General features: G+C 38.9%; 1 protein-coding gene across 1 annotated transcript in view; it reads right to left on the bottom strand.

Annotated features, from left to right (window-relative positions):
* Positions 1–21,547, bottom strand: part of TTN (titin) — a 379,656-nt gene that overhangs the window by 247,230 nt on the left and 110,879 nt on the right. The window contains exons 55-88 of the mRNA XM_085645211.1: positions 21,228–21,506; positions 20,851–21,129; positions 20,442–20,729; positions 20,065–20,343; positions 19,690–19,971; positions 19,319–19,597; positions 18,891–19,169; positions 18,508–18,786; positions 18,107–18,394; positions 17,595–17,873; positions 17,083–17,364; positions 16,067–16,345; positions 15,669–15,950; positions 15,262–15,540; positions 14,872–15,159; positions 14,158–14,436; positions 13,778–14,056; positions 13,397–13,675; positions 12,997–13,284; positions 12,149–12,436; positions 11,257–11,538; positions 9,577–9,855; positions 9,180–9,461; positions 8,758–9,036; positions 8,381–8,668; positions 7,959–8,237; positions 7,575–7,853; positions 7,210–7,488; positions 6,791–7,078; positions 6,372–6,659; positions 4,600–4,881; positions 1,991–2,269; positions 1,593–1,874; positions 1,157–1,435 (exon numbers count right to left, since the gene is read on the bottom strand). Of these exons, the coding sequence (XP_085501337.1) occupies positions 1,157–1,435; positions 1,593–1,874; positions 1,991–2,269; positions 4,600–4,881; positions 6,372–6,659; positions 6,791–7,078; positions 7,210–7,488; positions 7,575–7,853; positions 7,959–8,237; positions 8,381–8,668; positions 8,758–9,036; positions 9,180–9,461; positions 9,577–9,855; positions 11,257–11,538; positions 12,149–12,436; positions 12,997–13,284; positions 13,397–13,675; positions 13,778–14,056; positions 14,158–14,436; positions 14,872–15,159; positions 15,262–15,540; positions 15,669–15,950; positions 16,067–16,345; positions 17,083–17,364; positions 17,595–17,873; positions 18,107–18,394; positions 18,508–18,786; positions 18,891–19,169; positions 19,319–19,597; positions 19,690–19,971; positions 20,065–20,343; positions 20,442–20,729; positions 20,851–21,129; positions 21,228–21,506 (9,579 nt within the window). The remainder of the gene's footprint in view (positions 1–1,156; positions 1,436–1,592; positions 1,875–1,990; positions 2,270–4,599; positions 4,882–6,371; positions 6,660–6,790; positions 7,079–7,209; positions 7,489–7,574; positions 7,854–7,958; positions 8,238–8,380; positions 8,669–8,757; positions 9,037–9,179; positions 9,462–9,576; positions 9,856–11,256; positions 11,539–12,148; positions 12,437–12,996; positions 13,285–13,396; positions 13,676–13,777; positions 14,057–14,157; positions 14,437–14,871; positions 15,160–15,261; positions 15,541–15,668; positions 15,951–16,066; positions 16,346–17,082; positions 17,365–17,594; positions 17,874–18,106; positions 18,395–18,507; positions 18,787–18,890; positions 19,170–19,318; positions 19,598–19,689; positions 19,972–20,064; positions 20,344–20,441; positions 20,730–20,850; positions 21,130–21,227; positions 21,507–21,547) is intronic.

Genomic DNA, 21,547 nt, shown 5'->3' with positions numbered 1-21,547 from the left:
CACTTTTACACCACCAGTGCATCACTTTTTGTGACGCACCGGCAGTGTAAAAAATGCGCTATGTTGTGCCCTATTTACAAAGTAAAGCATCTATGCAGATACGTCTCTTTGTAAACCCCTGCGCCACATTATACCTGAGCCAGGTATAATGTATGCAGGGTGGGCACTCCCCCGCAAAAAGCCTCGTAGAAGTGCTGCATTGAAATCGAAAATTTCTTACGCCTGCCTCACAGAAGGCGTAAGGTTGACGCAGGCCCTTTCACAAGGGGCTTGTGAAAATACACACCCCTACTCCTTAAATTTAAATAATTTACATTAAATAAAATTAAATGCATTATTTTAACAAGTGAATGAATTTAAATGCTGTTGTATTTACCCAAATCATGTAGTTGCATCTTTATAGTGGTTGTTTTGAAGTAGTAACCAATTAATGTAATGGGAGTCCCCCATAACGATTGTTTCACTTATGTGAATTATTTATTCATATACACGCAAACTCAAAAACACAAGTTAACTGACAATATTGCCCAAAGTATTTGTTGCCAACGTGTGCATTTGAATTTATAATAGGCATATTTATGAGATGACTTCAAATGATGTAATGCATTTCAGCCTGCCATTCTATAGAAATGACTGTTCTGTTATGCATAAATATGATATCCAAAATCATTAACTTTAAAGGTATTCAACTAATGAGATTTTGAATGCATACAGAATGGAATATAGAGGTCAAGGGCACACATTGGGTGTATTTAGCTCTACATACATTGCACTCCATTTGTAATATTTGCCATCTTGCATCTAGGTTGGAGTTGCAGTTCAAAATAAGAAAGAATATCCAACAGTTGTGTATTAAAAGACATTCATATCTACTCATTCTAGAAAATGTAGGAAAATCCTCTACACCATCATCAATGACTCTAGGTTCATTTTGAAAGAGACAAAATCACACAGTGAGTGTATACATTCAATACAAAGGTGAAAGATGGGATAAAAGAAACCAGCCCAGAGAATTCTAGGTTTGCATTTCTTGTGGATAAATGTATTTTGCAAAGAAAATGTGAATCCCGAAAAGATGCATAAGATCACATTGTATTTGCCTTTGTAATAAGGTAACACAGAAGAGTAAGATCACAAAATAATGACACACACTGACCTAGTACTTCAACGGAGACAGTGCAGCTGCTTTTGCCAACATTGTTTTTCACCTCAAATGTATATTTTCCACCATCTGCCCTTCCAGTGGAAAATATTTTCAGTGTGGACACTTTGCCAAAAAAGCTAACTTTGTACTTGTCATCACTGGATAGTTCTTTTCCATCCTTAAACCATTTGGCAATAAGTTCTGGAGTGCCAGCTACAGTGCATTCTAGTGCACAAGAATCGCCTGCAGTAACTCGTGTGGGTTCTGGTTTTTCTACAATTGTGGCTGGTTCTGAAAGGGAATAAAATGCAAATTGCTTAGGCATGTCTTCAAAAAGATCTTAAATGTGAAATTTATGGTAATGCATAACTGAACTACAGATTTGTGGAAAAAATGCACATTTACACTGGGAAGATATAGCATATATTTGATTATAGTTTATACCAACCTAAAACTGATAAAGTAGCAAAACATTCCTGCATCCCAGCATCATTTTTGATTTGACAAGTATATTTTGCTGTGTTGGATGGCTCCACATTTGCAAAGAACAGTGTTGCAATGTTGTCAGAGTAGGAAATGCTGATATTTTCACTTTCTCGAACAATCTCCTCTTTGTCTTTGAGCCACAGAACAGAAATTGGTTGAGTGCCATCAATGGTAGCCTGGAATTCAACTGGTTCACCAACAACAATAGAGATGTTCTCCAGCTTCTTCACAAACATTGGTGGTTCTGACAAAGAAAGTACGAAGTTGTAATGCAAACATAACATATTTGATAAGAGTGAAATGTTGTTAAGAAACTTAAAGCACAAAGAGAAATTGGACTGGTGAAACCTAAGTACTAACCTTTTAATTTTATGGTGCCGATGCATGTGTCACTTCCAACATCATTACTTGCTTTGCACTGATATTCACCAATGTCCCCAGCATCAACTTTAAGAATGTGAATGCTAGCAAACAAGTTCTCAGAGATAACCTTGAATTTCTTGCTACTTTTAATCTCCCTTCTGTCTTTGTACCAAGACACTGCAAATGGTGGAGTACCCTGTAACTCACATTCAAGGCTGGCATCCAGACCTTTAAGAGTCTCTAATGGCTGAGGCCTTTTAATGAACACTGGAGGTTCTATAAGAGAAGAAACAAGAATTTCAGTACTTATTATACATGAATATATTTTGAAAATCCATTCCAGTTACAAGATATTGAAAAGTTCAATCTTTGGAGCCTTGGGTAGTAGTAATGACGGTAGGGAAGAACTGCGCTAATTGCATTTAAGACATTTGTACAGCTGTCAGGCTATACAAAAATTACAAATTTCAGAAGGTTATGCATATGTTAAGAAAAACAGAGTGAGTGATCAAATCATTATTTACAGGCAAAAAAAGAAGAAAGCAACAGTGCTCAAATTTGGATTTGCAGACTGAGATTTCTAATATTTCAGCAGCACCACAGAGGATGGTGTATACACTGTGAGTCTAGACTCTCCTGTGTAACTATGTGCATTCATTGATTTAAAAAAGCTGCACGTTAAGATGGAAAATGGAGCCACATATAGCTTAATAAGGAAATATTTCCTAAATGGTAATAATAGAAAATTACATTTGATAAGTGATCTATGGATGAGACACATGTATTTTATTTTTCCGCTAACAGGTGATAGTTGAGGAGATACTTTGATATAATCTCCTGCTGGATTACGACAAAAGCCTAATTTAAGATTTCAGCTACTAATCTTCGGGTTTATTTTTGAGATGTTGTCTGTTTCTTATGGAGAAAGAATGGTTGCATTTTAGACAATAAGATGCATTTAGAAAGTCGATCATTATTTAAAGCCTGTCTACCAATCAGTTAATGAAAATGTGACTACTTGATCTGATCTGAGAGGTCTTGGATTACCTTATATTATAAAATGGAAAATGTGTAAACATCCTGTTTGCTAGTCAATATAGAGGAAGTCAAACCAATCCCTGAATGAAGTGGTATAAAATATGTCTCCTTAGAGCTTTCTTAGCAGGAGCATTTCTAGGGGGCAACTTACTGAAATAGCAGGGTAGTGTATTATTGGTAAGATACAAGCAGGGATAGAGTGTTGTATTGAAACCCCTCAATAGTAAGCAGAATGTTTAAACCCTTACAGTTTTCACTTTTTTGTTCCAACAGATTTCCTACGAACTCTGTAGTTTTTCGCAGTCATGATTTTGGAATTGTCTGCAGTGAAAATGTGTTCAATTCAAATGTCCTAAGCTTACTCTAACATTAACCAATTAAGTCAACACCATAAAATTAACCTTATGCGTCACCTGAACACATAACCCTAACTTTGTGTCTTTTGCCGATTTTCCTTTACCTAATTCCAAACTACTTCAATTGCTTTATTTTTTGTTTTTATTTTATAAAAAAATGTTTCAATGTTTTAATTTATTTGTAAAGCTATTCCTTTGAATGAGTTTCATTGTAATGACCTAATGTCACGCAAAGAACATCAGCTCAGTTACTTCTACTTGCATACAGGCTGCAAATGTGTGGATGAAAGGTGCCCAAAGCTGCAGTGCTCACCGATATACACAATTTGCATGTGAGTGGTGGGAATAGGCCCAACAATTTTTACAGTACAATGAGCACTTACTTCAACAGCCATAATAGAGTGAAAGCCTTCCTACCCATTGGCTGAAGCTGACAGGCAACTAGGCCAAAATGAAGGGGGTAGGGCCACAGGTGGGGAGGCCTCTTGCCCCAGCATTCCCTTGCATTTAGTGACTTGTTTCTTGCTATGCTGATGTCTCCTTTCTCCAGTCACAGACTTGAGCTTGGCATTGGAGCTGCAATGGGGTACACAAAAGTGCTGTGGCTTGTGGCAAGCTCACACTGAATTTATGCTATAAATTGTGTAGAGTGTATTTCAACCATTATAGGGAAGGAAAACCGTGTTAAGTCTCAAGTAAGCTCCCCTTCAGCAGAATGACATTTGAATAGTTAATAAACAGGTTAAAGGTATTTGTTGACAATAAGCACTCCTTTATCCTTTAAGATTTTTAAACTTTTCTTTTTTGGGACCAAACTTTACTCTTGTAGTATTCACAAATCCCACCAGTATTGTAGTGGTAGCAATTTACACTTCACCCAAGACAAGTCATGTAAGGTTAGAGTATTAATAGGCCTACCAGCCTATATGAGACTTTCAAGCATTGATCATTGTATACTGAGAGATAATTGCTGACTAACAGAACAGGCAGATAGGATTAGACTTTAACTAATTAATCTATTGTGATCATATTAGTTATGCCTTAATGCAATGTGAAGCCAAATCATGCTTACAATGGTTGTTATAAAACTACTGGTCTGTTTAGGAAAGTTATTAACTTCATGTAGTTGGTTGTGATTGTGCTGTGAATTAATTAAGTAAAAATCTTGTAATATTTAATATTTTAAATTAAAATTTGGGAATTAATTCTGACCTTTTACTTTCAAAGATATGCTGCAACTTGCTTTTCCAGCACTATTGTGGGCTTCACAAGTGTAGTCGCCACTGTCTTCAATGTCGGCATCCGATAATTCAAGTACTGCCAAAGATTCGACAAAGGACATTCTGTATTTTTCACCAGCCTGAATCTCTGTGTCGTTTTTGTACCACACAATACTAATTTCTGGAGATCCAGTGATTTTGCATTCAAAACGATCGGAATCACCCTGCTTCACAATTCTTGATGCTTCCAGCTTCTTTGCAAACCTTGGAGGTTCTATAAGATCAAGCATAATAGTTATTCAATTGAATCATCAAAGGTTGCATTGAGCCAAAGAATAGCAAGGTGGCAAATTATAAATGAAAAGCAAATCTACATCAGAAACCCACACAAATATATCATCAAATTGGAAATAAGACTGAATGAATCTGAAGAGGTTTGTTTAGATGTCAGATGAAATTTAAAGAGAAGATGACGTTCATGGCACTGTAAGCAAGTGAATAGAGGAAGTGTTGAAAATGTGTTCCACCATTCAAGGAAAAAGTGACACGTATAGTTATTTAATGCAAATATATGAGACTGATTTGCTTTTGTCATAAAGTAAGATCTGAATTATTTTTCAACAACCAACATAATTCCATATTAGATTTCAAGATATAAAATTAAACTGAGTGCCTGACCCCCCCCACACAACCTTAAATATTGACCAAGCACTTCAGATTTACCACTAAAAAACATGCCAATACAATACACTTTCCACGTTTTACACACAATTCTAATAACACACGGTTTCTTAAAAGTTTAATACTTTCATCCTTAGTTTGAGACATTGGGTAGACTAGGAAACAAGTCATACTCAATGATTGGAAAAAATACAACAGATTTGAATAAAAAATTCACGTTATATGTCACATATCATGAACCACATCAAGAAGGGCAGAGCAAGATTGTATAGCCAATTAGTTAGATTTAAGAAAAGATTTAGAAATCAACAAATGGCTCAATGCTAACCTCACAGCTGGCATATGATTTCTATGTTGGGGACGAACCACACCAAGTAGTCCACATGCCTCAGGCTACAAACAGTCTAAACTGAAGACAAGCAGGCAGACTTAGGGTCTGGACGGCAAAGGCACTCATCTGAGACAAGAAGCAGATCGCCATGGGCGCAGCTGAAATAAATGTAGTTTATTTGGGGCTTTGTTGTTGTGCAGGTATAACAACAAAAACCAAGGTGAATACCTGGTTTGGTTTTTAGAATATTTATCATCAACATATAACCAGTTCCTTAGCCCGGCTCCTATTCCAACAAGTGTATACTTTCATGAGCTGTGCCCAATTTAAATTATTGCACACTCTAATTGTTTCAGTACGTACAATGTTTTAAAAAGATGGTGATGCATTTCAACAAGAATGCAGCTTTCTGACAGAATACTCACAAGGAACCCATTGTTTAACCTGATTCAATATCCACTTGTTAATATACTATGCACTTTTTTTTAACTGAATGCCAATTTCACAACTAGGTTGAAGCATATAATGACATAAAGGCACACACTGATACATTTCTAGAAAGGTAAGAACTGAAATTGAAAGAAGTACGATCTATTAAAGAGGGTATACATGCACTTCTGGCCAAATCTATTATTTTACACATTTTAAAATATAGTTTTTGTTATAGTCATTTACAAGTCATAATGATTACCTTACAACCACCCTTTTCCTCATTGAAATATTTGGAAAAATATGGTTTCATATATAAATACCTTGTACACCAAGCTGGGCTGTGCAAGAATCTTTCCCGATGTCATTGCTGGCATGGCAAGTGTATAAGCCAGAGTCAAGTTTGCTCACTTTCAAAATCTTCAAATGTGGCCTGTTCTCCACGCAGGTGATCTTATAGTTTCCACCTGGACGGATTTCTCTGTTGTCCTTTGCCCAAGTGATCTTAATGGGCTGTGTACCAGTGACATGGCATTCAAAATCAACAGCGTTACCGATGGGGGCATCAACTGGGACTGGTTTTATGTCAAAGAAGGGTGGTGTCTTTGGTTCTGGAAATCAGAAAGAAGACCACATAGTTATACCATGCTCTTTTCACAATGTCTAAGAAATGCGTTTTGGGGGACGTTTCAAAATAATTGACATGAACACTTTTGTTGAAAAGATGGAATTATCAACAAACCTGCTAAGATAAGTCTGGCACTACAAGAAGCAGTTCCTATAAGATTTGAAGCCATACAAAAGTACTGGCCAGCATGGGTCATCTCAGTTTGAAAGATCTGAAGAGTTGCGATGTTGTCAATAAAAGATGTCTGCACATTACTGTCATCTTGTAAAAGCATATCATCCTTATACCAGGTGACCTTAAGAGGTTCAGACCCATTGACCCGACAATCAAATGCAACTGGTAAGCCAACGGTTTCCTGAATGTCCTTCACTTTCCTTGCAAATGAAGGGCCCACTTTACGTTCTGTAAGAAAATAAGTTTGGAAGAAACAATAACGTACCAATGAATTACTGATACTGAATTTATCTTTGTAAAACTACAGTTTCGTTGCAGTAGGCAACAAGATAATTATTTTGAAAATAAAAAAGTTTCACCTTGTACAGATAAGAGAGCCTGTGATGAATCAGATCCCACAGTGTTTTCCACTCTACAAATGTATTCACCGCTGTCATTTTTATCCACCTTGTTGAACATCAGGGTAGCCACGTTGTTCTTAAAGTACATCTTATAGGCTGGAGTAGATCGCAGTTTGGTGTCCCCCTTGAACCAAGACACTTTAATCTCTGGTGTTCCCTCTACTTGGCATTGGAAGGAAATGGAATCTCCTGCTGTGACCTCCATAGGCTCCAGGTGAGTAACAAAGTAAGGTGGCTCTGAAGCATAAAGGTTTATAATGAGCACAAACAATCCGTATAATGGAAAATACATAAAGACTGAGCAAAATAAGAGATTAACACACCTAATATTGACACAGATGCTTGGCAAGAATCTTGTCCAGCCTCATTTGCAACCTGACATGTGTACTCTCCACCATCACCCCCGGTGCTGCTAAAGATTTCAAGTATGCAAGATTTGTCGGTGGTGGTTATACTGCACTTTTCAGACTGTGACACTTCAATGCCGTTCTTTTTCCAGGTCACCATAATGGAGGGGGTGCCAATATAGGTGCATTCCAGGATTAGGGGCTTCCCCTTTTCAACACTACAGTCATTTAGTTTCTTCACAAAGGTAGCTGGGGCTGAAGAAGAAGGAAAACAGGGTCAAAATGACAACACCTTAGATAAATATGTCCCAAGAGATGGGTGTTTACAAAATGTGAACTGAAATAGTTGTAAAGACGAACCTTGCACAAATAGATGTGTTGTGCATGAATCTTTGCCAGCATCATTAGCTACAAAGCAAGTGTAATCTCCACTTTGTAATGAGTCGACATTATATAACTCCAATGTGGCAAAGGAGTTTTCCAAGGAAATATTGCACGTGCTTCCCGGTAGAAGTTCACTGCTTCCTCTAAACCAGTTAACTTTGAAAGGTGGTGTTCCTCTAATGACACTTGTAAATGTCACATTAGTGCCAGGTAACACTTCTAAAGGATCTGGCTTCTTCACAAAACTTGGAGGTTCTGAGCACATACACAGACAAAAAGAAAAAGAAAAGAAACAACTCAGATTTTGTCCATACAAGATTAAAAGGATAGCAGTAGAGTACAGGGAGACATTTTGAAAATGTCACCACTTTGAAGTTGCTTGACCACATTTTACTAACCTTGGACAGTCAACATTGCACTGCACAGATCAGATCCAGCCACATTTGTAGCCTCACAAGTGTAATTTCCAGAGTCTGATGATTCCAGTGTATTCACATTCAGGACACAGTTATTATCTACAAATGTTAGTTCGTATTTGCCTCCACTAGTGATTTTGTTTCCGTTTTGATACCAATCAATAGAAATAGGTGGTGAGCCAGACACTTTGCAGTCCAAACGAATGGATGACCCCAAAACACCATTGATTTCTTTCAATTTTCTTGTAAAAGATGGAGCAATAATTCGGTCTGTAAAAACAATGCAACATACAATTTTTAAAAGAAGGAAAGAACGTGGTTAAAAGATACTGTAAGATTTTAAAAGTATAGAAACCAACCTAAGACTTCAACAGACACAGTGCATGCGCTCTGGCCCACGTTGTTTGCCACCTCAAATGTATATTCCCCACTATCTCTCTTGTCTGCAGAGTGGATTTTCAGGGTTGAAACTTTGTTGATTAAGCTAACTGTATACTTTTGGCCACTGGTCAGCTCCTGTCCCCTCTTAAACCACTTAGCAGTGAGTTCAGGGGACCCAGCCACAGTACACTCCAAAGTGCAAGTATCGGTAGCTGTAACCCTGGTTGGTTCAGGCCTCTCTGTAATTCTTGCAGGTTCTGTAATGAGATGCAAAGAGTAATCATATTTAACAGTTTAAGGCAGGCCAGCAGAAAATAGCTCCCAACGACAAAGCAAATTGTGCATTATTCACGTGACCAAATTTGCAATTATGATCGCAATATGCATACTGGTTACCAACCTAGAACAGATAAGATGGCAGCACATTCCCGCATGCCAGAATCGTTTTTGACTTGGCAGATGTATTTCCCAGCATTAGATGGTTCTGATTTTCCAATTTGAAGAGTGGCAATATTTCCCACATAAGATATTCTGATATTGTCGCTTTCTCTAACAATGTCTCCTTTGTCTTTTAGCCACAATGTGGAGATGGGTTGGGAACCCTCTACGGTCGCTTGCAATTCAGCAGGCTCCCCAACAAGGGAGGTCACATCACTTAGCTTCTTCACAAATCTTGGTGGCTCTATTGAAGGGAACATGTAATTAGAGTAAGTATGCAAGTTTGCACAAGAGCGTTGCATAGGAATAAAATGCACAAAGTACAGCTGAGCTCACTGTAGGCAAGAATGCATACAAACCTTTAAATTTAATGGCACAAACACAATTATCACTTCCCACTTCATTGACTGCCTTGCACTGGTATTCGCCAATGTCTGAAGATTCAATGTTAAGAATGTGGACACTCGCAAGGGAGTCTTTGGAGGTGACTTTGAACTTCTTACTGCTTCGAATTTGTCTCCTGTCCTTATACCAGGCAACTTCAAATGGTGGTGTTCCCAGAAGTTCACATTCAAAGCTCACATCAACGCCTTTAAGTACCTCTACAGGGCTAGGTTTCTTGCTAAAGACAGGTGGTTCTACAAAAAACAAAAAAGATTTGCGTGTACTTAAAAGAGAAATTGCACACATGCTCATTAGTAAAGAAGATAGTTAAACTATTTGCCTTTGGCATCATGGTTTATCATAAGAACAGCATGGGAGCACACAGGACCATCATTTGAAGCCACACCTAGTGTTTTAGATGATAAAGCCTCTGAACCTAAATCTACCCTTCCTGACAGAGCAACGCCTGATGCTCACACAGTCAACATTACCGCAATAATGCATATCTTAGGAGAAAATTTTTCATTTTTCATAATTTCATGCTGTTACCTAATAGTTTTGATTAACCCCTCAATTTGATGATGAAACGGTATTGATGTTGTTTCAGGTGCCTTTACCTAGACAAGATAATAATGGCGTCTTCACACCTTGGTGTGAGAGTCAATATAATTGCCGATATTGAGTACCTCATTTCAACTCACTTTAAAACTATTTTGTGCAATGTCCACATTTATCCCAAAGCCTTGCAACAATTACTTCCTGGCTAAGCCCCTCTCTTTTCCAGAATATTTAATAATTTAGTAAAAAATATCACATCAATGTATAGAAATGGTGGCTTCCCAAAATCTCTCACCCTGCTCTCTCTATCACAGTGGAATAGGCTGAGCTGGTAAGGAGTCTGGAGGAGGGGAAAGAAGGACCATTTCATTGAGTCTATAAGTGGAATTGTCTAGAAAGGATTCCCGTACAAGAACTTTCTGAATACTGAAAGCAGTGAAAGACGTCGTGTTTTGTGAACAGTTCATGCCCATTCCTAACTTCCAGAGGCACAACAACTCCCCCCTACCCAGAAAGAAAAATAAAACATCTAAATATATATGTGTATTTTGGGGTTGAAAGCTTCCCTGGCAATGTATTAGGTAGATAGGGTACTCTAAACATAGACTTCACCAAATTAAAGTTTCATCATATACTGTTTATAGAACTGTAATGCTTCATGGATCACAGCCCTCACTCCAATGTGAGCAATATAAGTGACAGAGTAATAGGCTTTGCAATACAGTTACTGGCCCACCCAAAACATTAGATCAAGGATGTAGTACATTAGCCTTTGTGACCACAAGTTCTGTTGAACTATGTGATCTTTGTAAAATCTATGATGGGCCACTAAAATGTATCAGAGTATCAGAGCAGCCTGAAACATTCTGAATTTCATTCCCAAAGAAGCACTCTTGTCACTTATGTTCTATGGAGTGGTAAACTCCTGCCACAGTAAGGCTGAAAAATCAATGTTTCAATGTCATTCTATAGTTTGCTCTCGGATTTTACTTAGCAGGGCTACTGGGCCACCTTCCCCAAGCTCAAAAGAGACTATGTCAAGCGACACCTGGTGTGATACATATAGCAAAGTTGCAAAAAAGTTTGTGATTTTTAACCTTTTACTGTGATGACGGTGCTGCAGCTTGTGCTCCCAGCATCGTTGTGAGCTTCACACGTGTAGTCCCCACTGTCCTCAATACTGGCGTCAGAAATTTCAAGAACAGCCACTGAATCCAAGAATGTTATGTTGTACTTCCCACTGGCTTGGATTTGACTCTCATTTTTGTACCATGTCACCTTTATTTCAGGAGATCCACTTATTTTGCATTCAAGCTGAATGGAGTCACTCTGCTTTGCGACTTTTGTTGATTCAAACTTCTTAACAAACTTTGGAGGTTCTAAGAAACCAAAGAGAACAAATAACTACAGAGCCACTGATTGCAAATAAAGAAAAAGATGCATAAATACTAGTTTTTTTATGTTGTCCCAAGAATGAGCACTGATAACTAATTGTGGAAGCACAGTGGAAGGCTCATAGATAAGATTATGGCCTGATCTGTACTTTAGGATCTTGAATCTTTACTTTTGCATGAGAAATGTTAATACACTGAATATGCTGCTGTAAACCAATTCCCAAAACATATTGCCTGCAGCAGGTACCTCACTCTAACTGACACCAATCTGCAACTTTGTTTACTTGAACATGGAAGAACCACAGACCACAAAGAGGAAACACCATTCAGTCATTAGACATTTCATGCAAAAACTAAAGAAAAAAACATACAAAAAAGGAAAAGCATACAGTACACCTACAACAACAACCACATTTAAGCACATTTCTAAGTAAAAGGTTTTCCATTTCAAGAATATGCATATAAAGGCAGAACATATACAGATTTTTCGTCTTAGACAAGACATTTTCAGAGAATATTCTAAATATCATATTTTTATATAGTGTTAACATTTTACAAACAACACAGACGGAAAAGACCTAGAAAGAACCAGTACCTTTTACAAAAAGTTCAGCTGAACAAGAGGCTTTGCCAACGTCGTTGCTTGCTTGACATGAGTATTGCCCTGAATCTCCTTTTCCTACTTTAAATATTTTAAAATGTGCAGTATTGCCTAAGTAGGTGATGGAATAGTTTCCTCCGCTTCGGATTTCTTTGTTATCTTTCACCCACATAACTTTAATTGGCTGTGTTCCGGTAACTTGGCACTCAAAATCGGCACTCTGTCCAATAGCTGTGCTAACCGGCACCAGTTTTCTATCAAAGAATGGAGGTCTCTTGGGTTCTGGAAATTGAAATTACACATATTAAAGTTTACAGTTGTGTTACTTAACATTGAAGGTAAGAAGTTGCTAATGTTAGTGATTACTTGCTGCAAAATGGTCGGTTTTTAGTAAACAAATATCAATTCAACTGTCAGCTTCCTCATTGCTAAAGGCATTCATGAAATACAAACCAAACCAATACTGAAAGATAAGTTTGATTTTGTACATGCTTTAACAGCCATATGCACACATGGAGTGCATTATTTGGCATCAAGTAAGTAGAGCATTAAACATCATATACTCAAGAACTTCCCGCAACTAAACCCAGCCCTACAAGAGAACCATAAGATGGGTGAAATATAAGAAAGTCTTCATGGAAGTATTGCAAAACATAACAGTTACAATTTGAGAGGATAAAATAGAAAATAAATTGCCATCCAGGGTGACAAAAAGAGGAAGAGAAGATTTACCTAGTTTGCAAATATCAAGAAGTACAGTTAGATCTGTGATAAGCCATTCATAGCCCAGCATCTTAGTAAAGCATATTTTCTAAAAGAGAGCAAAACATAATTAAACACACCTGTCAGTGTGAGCCTTGCACTCGAAGAAGCAGTTCCAATGTGGTTTGTTGCTGTGCAAAAATATTGTCCAGCATGATCTTTCTCCGCTCCCAAAATCTGAAGAGTTGCTATATTATCAATAAATGATGTCTGTAAGTTATAATCATCTGCCAAAACAGCACCATCTTTATACCAAGAAACCTCAATGGGTTCTGAGCCATTGATACGACATTCAAATTTAACAGGTAGCCCCAGAGTCTCTTGAATATCCTTCAATTTTCTAGAAAAGGAGGGTGGAAGTTGACGCTCTGTAAAGAAAATAGCATTAAGAATATATTTTAATGTTAATAAAATGTGAATAAAAAAGGGCAAACAACTTAAAGTGGAGAGGGAGGGAATGTGAAGGAAGTGGTACATCACCTTGCACACTGAGCGTGGTTTTTGTAGAGGCTGCTCCTACATTGTTTTCAGCTTTGCAAGTATATTCGCCACTGTCATTTTTGTCCACTCTGCTGAACATTAGGGTGGCCACATTATTTGCAAAGTATAGTTTATAACCAGGAGCGGACCGCAGTTTTGTATCTCCCTTGTACCAAGATACTTTAATCTCTGGTGTACCTCCTATTTGGCATTGCAAGGATATAGAATCTCCAACAGTGACTTCCACAGGTTCCAAATGGGTAATAAAGTAGGGTGGTTCTACAGCAGAAACAATGACAATCAGTAAAAATACAGATCACACTTTACATGGTCCATGCTTATAAGAATTAAGTGCTAGGAGGAAATCTGAGGAACACAAACCTAATATAGACACAAGAGCTTGGCAAGAATCTCTTCCAGCCTCGTTCTCCACGCTACAAGTGAATTCTCCATCCTCCTCCTTTGAACTATTCATCACTTCCAGTATGCAAGATTTTTCAGTGGTGGTGATTGTACATTTTTCGGACTGGCGTATCTCAACCCCATCCTTTTCCCATGTAACGGAAATCGGAGATGTGCCGGTATAAGTACATTCAAGAACAAGGGAGGCGTTGGTTTCCACGCTGCAGTCATTCAGTTTCTTCACAAATGCTGCAGGTTCTGGTAAGCAATCATAAAGTGCAGTAATGAGCATATCTACCATCCAAAATAGACAAATCCTATTGTGAGTGCTAGGCTAGAAAAGAACCAAATTAACAAACCTTTCACAAACAGACGTGTAGTACAAGAATCTTTGCCGGCGTCATTGGTCACCATGCATGTGTAATCGCCACTTTGAGTTGGATCTACACTGTACAACTCCAGCATGGCAATTGAATCTTTTAATATGATGTTGCATCCTTCTCCTGATAGTAGTTCAGAACTTCCTCTAAACCAATTCACTTTGAAGGGAGGAGTACCTCTAATGATGCTTGTAAAAATGATATCCATGCCAGGTAAGGCATGTGCGGGTTCAGGGGTCTTCACGAAGGATGGAGGCTCTAAACAAAGGTAAGACAAAGGAGACAGCATGTGTACACTTCAGTCATGGACTCTAAAGAGGGGCTAATATACCAATTTAGGCAATGTTTTGATCAATTAGGCTTGTAAAATGCCTGTCTGCTGCAGTGTCACTATAAGAAAGAAGTATGTACATTCATGGTTGTGAAATTAATTATAAGACTGGCGAAATAACTATTAAATACATTTGTATATTAGCTTTTGAGATTGTACATGCCCCTTTTTCAGGTTGTTATCTTAAGAAGGATCCCCGTATGCTCATGAAAGGTAATTTGCTATTTCATTTTTTAATGTATGTTTGTTAGTCCACTCAATATCAATAGCTATAAAAGCAAGAAAAGCTGAAAAAAGTTAGCAGCTTTTAAAGAAAGGTATTGCACCCCATTATTCTAGCACTAAACCCAATATGTACCGACCTTGAACAGTCAGTGCTGCACTGCATTCATCGCTTCCTGCTACATTGGTAGCTTTGCAGGTGTAGTTGCCGACATCAAGTGACTCAAGTGTGTTGATTTTCAGAACACAGACATTGTCTGTACTCGAAAGTTCATATTTAGCTCCACTTGAAATCAGGTGACGATCTTGATACCAGGATATGGAAAGAGGTGGTGACCCAGACACTTTACACTCCATAAGGACAGAGGAGCCTAACACACCATAGGTTTCTTTGAGTTTTTTCGTGAAAGAAGGGGGGATGATTCGATCTGTATAGGAAAATGTAATAAAGAATAGTTTACAGAATTAAAATAATGAGTTTGATGCTCAATGTACTATGTAAATGACAAAATGAATGTATCCCAACTAACCTAGCACATCCACTGAGGCAGTGCAGCTGCTTTTCCCGACATTGTTTTGTACCACAAAGGTATATTCTCCACTGTCTGCATGGCCAGCAGACACAATTCTAATGGAAGCCACGTTGTGGATGAAACTAATTTTGTATTTTTGGTTACTGGTAAGTTCCTTCCCATCCTTAAACCAGCTAGTTGAAAGTTCTGGTGTTCCAGCCACTGTGCATTCCAAGCTACAGGTGTCTCCTGCAGTAACTCTGACATATTCGGGTTTTTCTACAATTGCCGCAGGTTCTAAAAAGGAAGAGAGATCGCAGTCATTTACACACTAGCTGGTGACTATACGTAACATACCACTACAAGAAGCAATGCCTAAAAGAACTCAGGAAGAAATCAATGTTTCCTATCCAAGATTCCATTACCTAAAACGGACACTGTTGTTATGCATTCCCGCATTCCAGCATCATTTGTGATTTGGCAGGTATACTTTCCAGCATTGTCTGGAACTGTTTTTCTGATAAGCAACGTGGCAATGGTGCCCACATAGGATATCCTTATGTTTTCACTTTCTCTGATAATATCTTCTTTGCCTTTGAGCCATGTTACAGAAATGGGCTGTGAGCCTTCAATCGTTGCTTGCAACTCAACGGGTTCACCAGCAGTGACAGTGATGCTGTCCACTTTCTTCACAAATCGAGGTGGTTCTGAGCAAAGAAATATGCAACTGCTGTTAAGAATTGCATGCTCTTTTAAGAAATCAACACTGTACACGTTAAGACGTTACTTATAGTTGCCATGCAAACACACATATAATACTTGCCTTTCAACTTTATTGTGCAGATACAAGTGTCGCTTCCAACCTCATTGGTTGCTTTACACTGATATTCACCAATATCGGATGCTTCAACATTAAGAATGTGAACACTTGCAAGGGTGTTTTTGGAGGTAACTTTGTATTTTTTACTACTGCGGATTTGTCTCCTGTCTTTGTACCAGGTGACATCAAAAGGTGGAGTTCCTGAAAGTTCACACTCAAGACTAACATCCACTCCTTTAAGTATCTGTGCAGGACTCGGTATCCGGCTGAAGACAGGAGGATCTATAAAGAAAGACGTTTGAGCAAAAATGAATGGAATGAAGACATAGATATCCCTCTTACAGGGTTAGTTGTGGCAGGAAGACCCACCCTCCCCACAAGAAATGTCAATTGAGTCACGTGTACATCTATTAGCAGACACAATAAATCGAACCTAGGCATGTTATACGTGAACAAGCTTTCAATATCGGATATTAAGCACCCACGGTCAGAATGTGATATCATCAAACTGTGATGTATTGTTGCAGTGGCACATACTTCACCACATGCATTAACTCAACTTGATAAGAAAGATTTTGATATGGGTCATATGCAAATGTCATGTAAAACAGCTCTTTTAAGAATTTATAAATACATATGAAAGTGGAGAATGGGAACCAAAGTTATAAGCGAGGCAAAAAAGTAATTTTTCTGTCAAACTCATATTTGTAGCCTAACTACAGGGGTGCAAATGTTGACAGTGCTATACAGTACGTGGCTTTTACCTGAAAAACATCTGTATACAGGGAAAGTGGGAAATGTCACTATCAATTGGCACAGAGTACATCAGCGAAGGAGATACAGTTTGGTGTTAGGATGGAGGTGTTTATATACAGCCGTATAGCTATAGGCTATTGTTAAAAGGTATACTCCCTTTGAGAATAGACACAATCAGTATATATAGAAAATGATATACCCTTTTAAGAATAGACGTAATCGTGAGTATTTAAAAGAGAACACTAAGTTCTATAGAAGCTGACCTTTTACTGTGACCTTTATACTGGAGCTTGCACTCCCAGCATCATTGTGGGCTTCACACGTATAGTCTCCAGTGTCTTCGACGCTGAGGGCATCCATTTCCAGGACTGCCACGGAATCAACAAAAGACATCATGTACTTCTCACTCTGTTTGAGCACGTTGTCATTCTTGTACCAAACAACCTTGATTTCCGGAGAGCCACTTATTTTACATTCAAAGCGAGCTGGTGTGCCCTGTTTCGCTACTTTCAGTGGCTCTAACTTCTTAAGAAATTTAGGAGGTTCTGAAAGCCAAGAGAATAAACAAGAGGAGAATGGAGAAAAAAAATTAAATAAGTTCAGATATCAGATCGCATTTTTCAAACCAAAAGAGTAAAGCATGGGGGAATGTGGTGGGTGAACTCCAAATCTTCACAAGAAGAAGACAAACTATACAAACAGACAATCTCGCACACTCATCCACTCCAAATCAGAAGAGTAAAGAAGGCAGAATTCAAGAATAAGATTCCCGCACCTGTTATGATCAACATTGCCGAACAAGAATCGCTACCAACGTCATTGGTAACTTGGCAGGTATACTGTCCAGCCTTCGCGATATCAACTGTGAATAGATTTAAGAACACTATTGACCCTTCAACACCAAAAAAGCATTTAGCTCCAGGGGAAAGTTCCAAGTCTTCTTTAAACCACTTCACGTTGAAGGGTGGTGTTCCTCTGAGTTCAGCTTTAAAGTCCACTAAAGAATCCGGTATCGCCTTTTGGTTTTCAAGTTTCTCTACGAAGCTTGGTGGTTCTGTGGTATTCAAGAAAAACCCTTGAATTAAATTGCTTGCTTATGAATGGCGAAATAATTACTTCAATACAAGATTAAAAGAAATAACAGCATAAATTCACCAAAGAGCTAAAGAAAAATGTAATCAGAAGATGGAATAACATGTTAGTTATATGTAGGCATCTATTTTTGCTCATAAATTAGGTTTATCAAAGTTAGCTAATAAAACCATGGAAGTATAAAGAATGGCAAACCTTTAACAGTTAAGGCTGCACTGCATTCATCGCTTCCTGCTACGTTTGTGGCTTTGCAGGTGTAGTTTGCAGTGTCAGTCAGTTCTAAATTAGAAATCATCAATGATATTGTGTTCTCGTGGCAAAGTAGCTTGTATTTTGCACTTTCAGTTATCTGGCTTCCATCCTTGTACCACTTAGCACTAATGGGCATTGAACCAGATACTTTGCATTCCATGTGAGCAGAAGATCCTAGAACTTTATCCAGTTTCATTATCTTTTTGGTGAATGAAGGCGGGATCGCTTGATCTGCTCAAAAAATAGTAAAAAATGCGTTATAGCATTTTCCTTTATTTCAGTATTAAATAAAATATAGTATTCTTTGAGTATTGTAATATAACACATTTTTCAAAAATACAAACCTAAAACTGTCAACAGAGATTTACAGCTACTGCTTCCAAATTCATTTTCCACTTTAACGGTGTATTCTCCACCATCCTCTTTCATCGCTGACTGGATCCTGAATCTGGCAACATTGTCTTCAAAGCTAATTGTATAGTATCTACTTGGCATGAGCTGACGGCCATCTTTGAACCACTTCACTTGAAGCTCTGGTGTCCCAGCCACAGTGCACTCCAGGGTCACCGGGTCCCTCTCGGTCACGTCAACTGACTTGGTTCTGTCTATGATTTTAGCAGGTTCTGTGTAAGAATTGGAATGAAGAAGTTTAGGTCAAATACACTAGCATTTCATTTGGTTATCAAGACTAGTCTATCTTAAGTATGACAAAGTCTTGCTCACAAACCTTGGACTTGAAGTGAGGCAAAACACTTTTCTGTGCCTGCATCATTCACAGCCTGACAAGTGTATCTCCCAGAATGGCTCCTTTCCACTGTGAATATTGTCAGTGTAGCAACATTGTTCTCAAAGCTCAGGCTCACATTATGCCATTCGTCCACCACTCGCCCATCTTTTATCCAGGACACAGACAGTGGAGAAGAACCGGTCACTGTACACTGGAAAATGGCAGAGCTTTCCAGCACGGTGGACACATTTTCTATCTTCTGTACAAATGATGGGGGCTCTGTACATCAGCGATGGAATGTAAAAGAGAAATCAAGGTTTTAATTGGTGAGCTCTGAAGAGGTCCTTTTTTTAATGAGATAGACTTATATTAGGATTAGGTTTAGGGTTAAGATTAGGTCACATTCATTTACTCTTGTACTAACTAACCTTTCAAGCGAACGGGTGCTGTGCAGGAACAGCTGCCTGCAGGATTTGAAACAATACACAAGTACTCCCCAGCATCTGAGGCATCACACTTTAGTATGTTGATTGTAAATATGGAGTCCTTCTGGGTGATGGCATATTTTTTGCTACTTCGAATCTCCTTATTATTCCTTAGCCAAGCTACGTCAAAAGGCGGGGTGCCAGTCACCTCGCAATCCAGAGACACGTCGTAGAACTTAACTACTTCTGCTGGCTGGAGTTCCCTTGTAAAGATGGGAGGGTCTAGAAACCAAGGGGATCATATGTTTTAGCATACAGTTATGGCGTAAAAGCAAAACTCACTGTCTCAAGAGATTAGTGCAATATGTACAAACCTTTCACTTGCACATCGATGCTGCAACTCTCACTACCGGCTTCATTCGAAGCTTCGCAGACGTAAGTGCCACTGTCTCCGATATCCAAACTAATAATCTCAAGGGTGGCACAATCGTCAAAGAAAGACATGGCAAACTTATTACTTCCCACAATTTCATTCCCATCCATGTACCACGTTGACTTGATTGGGGGTGTGCCCGCAACCTGGCATTCAAAAGATGTATGTTCACCCTTTTTCAGCAACATTACAGGGCTAGGCTTCTTAACAAATCGAGGGGGTTCTAAATATGAAAAAAGGTAATATTGGTTATTGGGACATATACTGAAAAAACTTAAGGAAATGCTGAAGAATGACAGTGGTATGATATGCCCACCTTTCACAAAGAGTGTCACTTTGCACATGACTGTGCCAACGTCATTGGTGGCCTGGCAGGTGTAGCTTCCTGAATCCGCCACCTTGGTGGAAAGAAGTTCTAGGATACTTGAAGACTCATCCTTCCAAACTGATCGAGATGCCCCCGATAGGAGCTCCTTGCTATCCTTAAACCACTTTATCACCATAGGACTGGTTCCGCCCATTAGGGCTTTAAAGTGAACTCTAGCCCCGGGTATGGCATCTTGTGACAGTGGCTCTTCAACAAAGTATGGGGGTTCTGCAATATGCAAAGAGACAGGGACATAGGTTTTAGACTTAAAGAAATCCAAGTGAGCAGACTTACTTATGCAGGAGAAGAAGGACAGAAATCCAAACCTTTGACTGTCAGGTATCCGCTGCACTGACTGCTGCCCGCTTTGTTTGTTGCAGCGCACGTATAAGATCCGCTGTCCGTGGCTTCCAGTTGATTGATTTCCAAAAACGCTATGTTTTCATGGAAAGAGTATTTGTACTTCTCGCTTGCGACAATCTCCTGGCCATCCTTTTGCCACTTTACTGTAATTGGGTGTGTTCCCGATACTATGCACTCAAGGTGGACGAAGGACCCCTTGACGCTGTCCATTTTCCTTAACTTTTTTGTGAAGGAGGGAGGTATTATTAGATCTAAATAACACAAGAGTGAAAATAGGCTAGTTAGGTGGAAGAAATGTAGTGTGTAAGGTTACCTTAAGAAAAGCATACAGAAGACTGCAAGGATTGGGCTACTATGGTTGCGCATACTGACCTAGCACACTGATGGTGGCGCTACAGCTGCTTCTGCCAACATCGTTCTGAACTTCAAATGTGTAATCTCCGCTATCCCTCTTTTCCGTTGAGAGTATCTTAAGGACTGATGCCCGGTCCGTGGTATTAATTTTATATTTTGGGCCGAATGTTATTTCTTTTCCGCCCCTCAACCACTTCGCAGTGATGTCTTTAGACCCAGAGAATCTACACTGCAAGGTAGCCGGGTCACCCTCTGTGACGTCTATGGACACAGGCTTCTCGGTGATAGTGGCTGGCTCTGTAGTGAAAATGGGAAGATAGTGTTAAAGATTTTTGCATATTTTGGGCAAAGTGGAAAGAAACCTAAAATACCCTTTGCATTCTATGCCAACTAACCTTTTACTGAGAGCGTGGCAGAGCACCTCTGTGTTCCCGCGTCATTTTTAGCCTGACAGGAAAACTTGCCACCATTCTGAGCTTGAACTGAGCTAATGGAGAGTGTGGCCACATTGTTCTGCAATACAGCTTTTATGTTATTGTCTTCCATGACCTCCTCGTTGTCTTTCAACCATACTACAGAGATTGGTTGGGACCCTTTCACCATACACTGGAATGTCACAGTTCCTCCTATCAGGGAGCTAAGATTCTCAATTTTCCTGACGAACGATGGAGGTTCTAGCAAAAAATAAATATACAATTGATATTAGTTTTAGCTA

This window comes from Triturus cristatus, chromosome 3_1, assembly GCF_964204655.1.
Source record: "Triturus cristatus chromosome 3_1, aTriCri1.1, whole genome shotgun sequence".
NCBI classification, from domain to species: Eukaryota; Metazoa; Chordata; class Amphibia; order Caudata; family Salamandridae; genus Triturus; species Triturus cristatus.
This window is presented reverse-complemented; position numbering and strand designations above follow the sequence as displayed.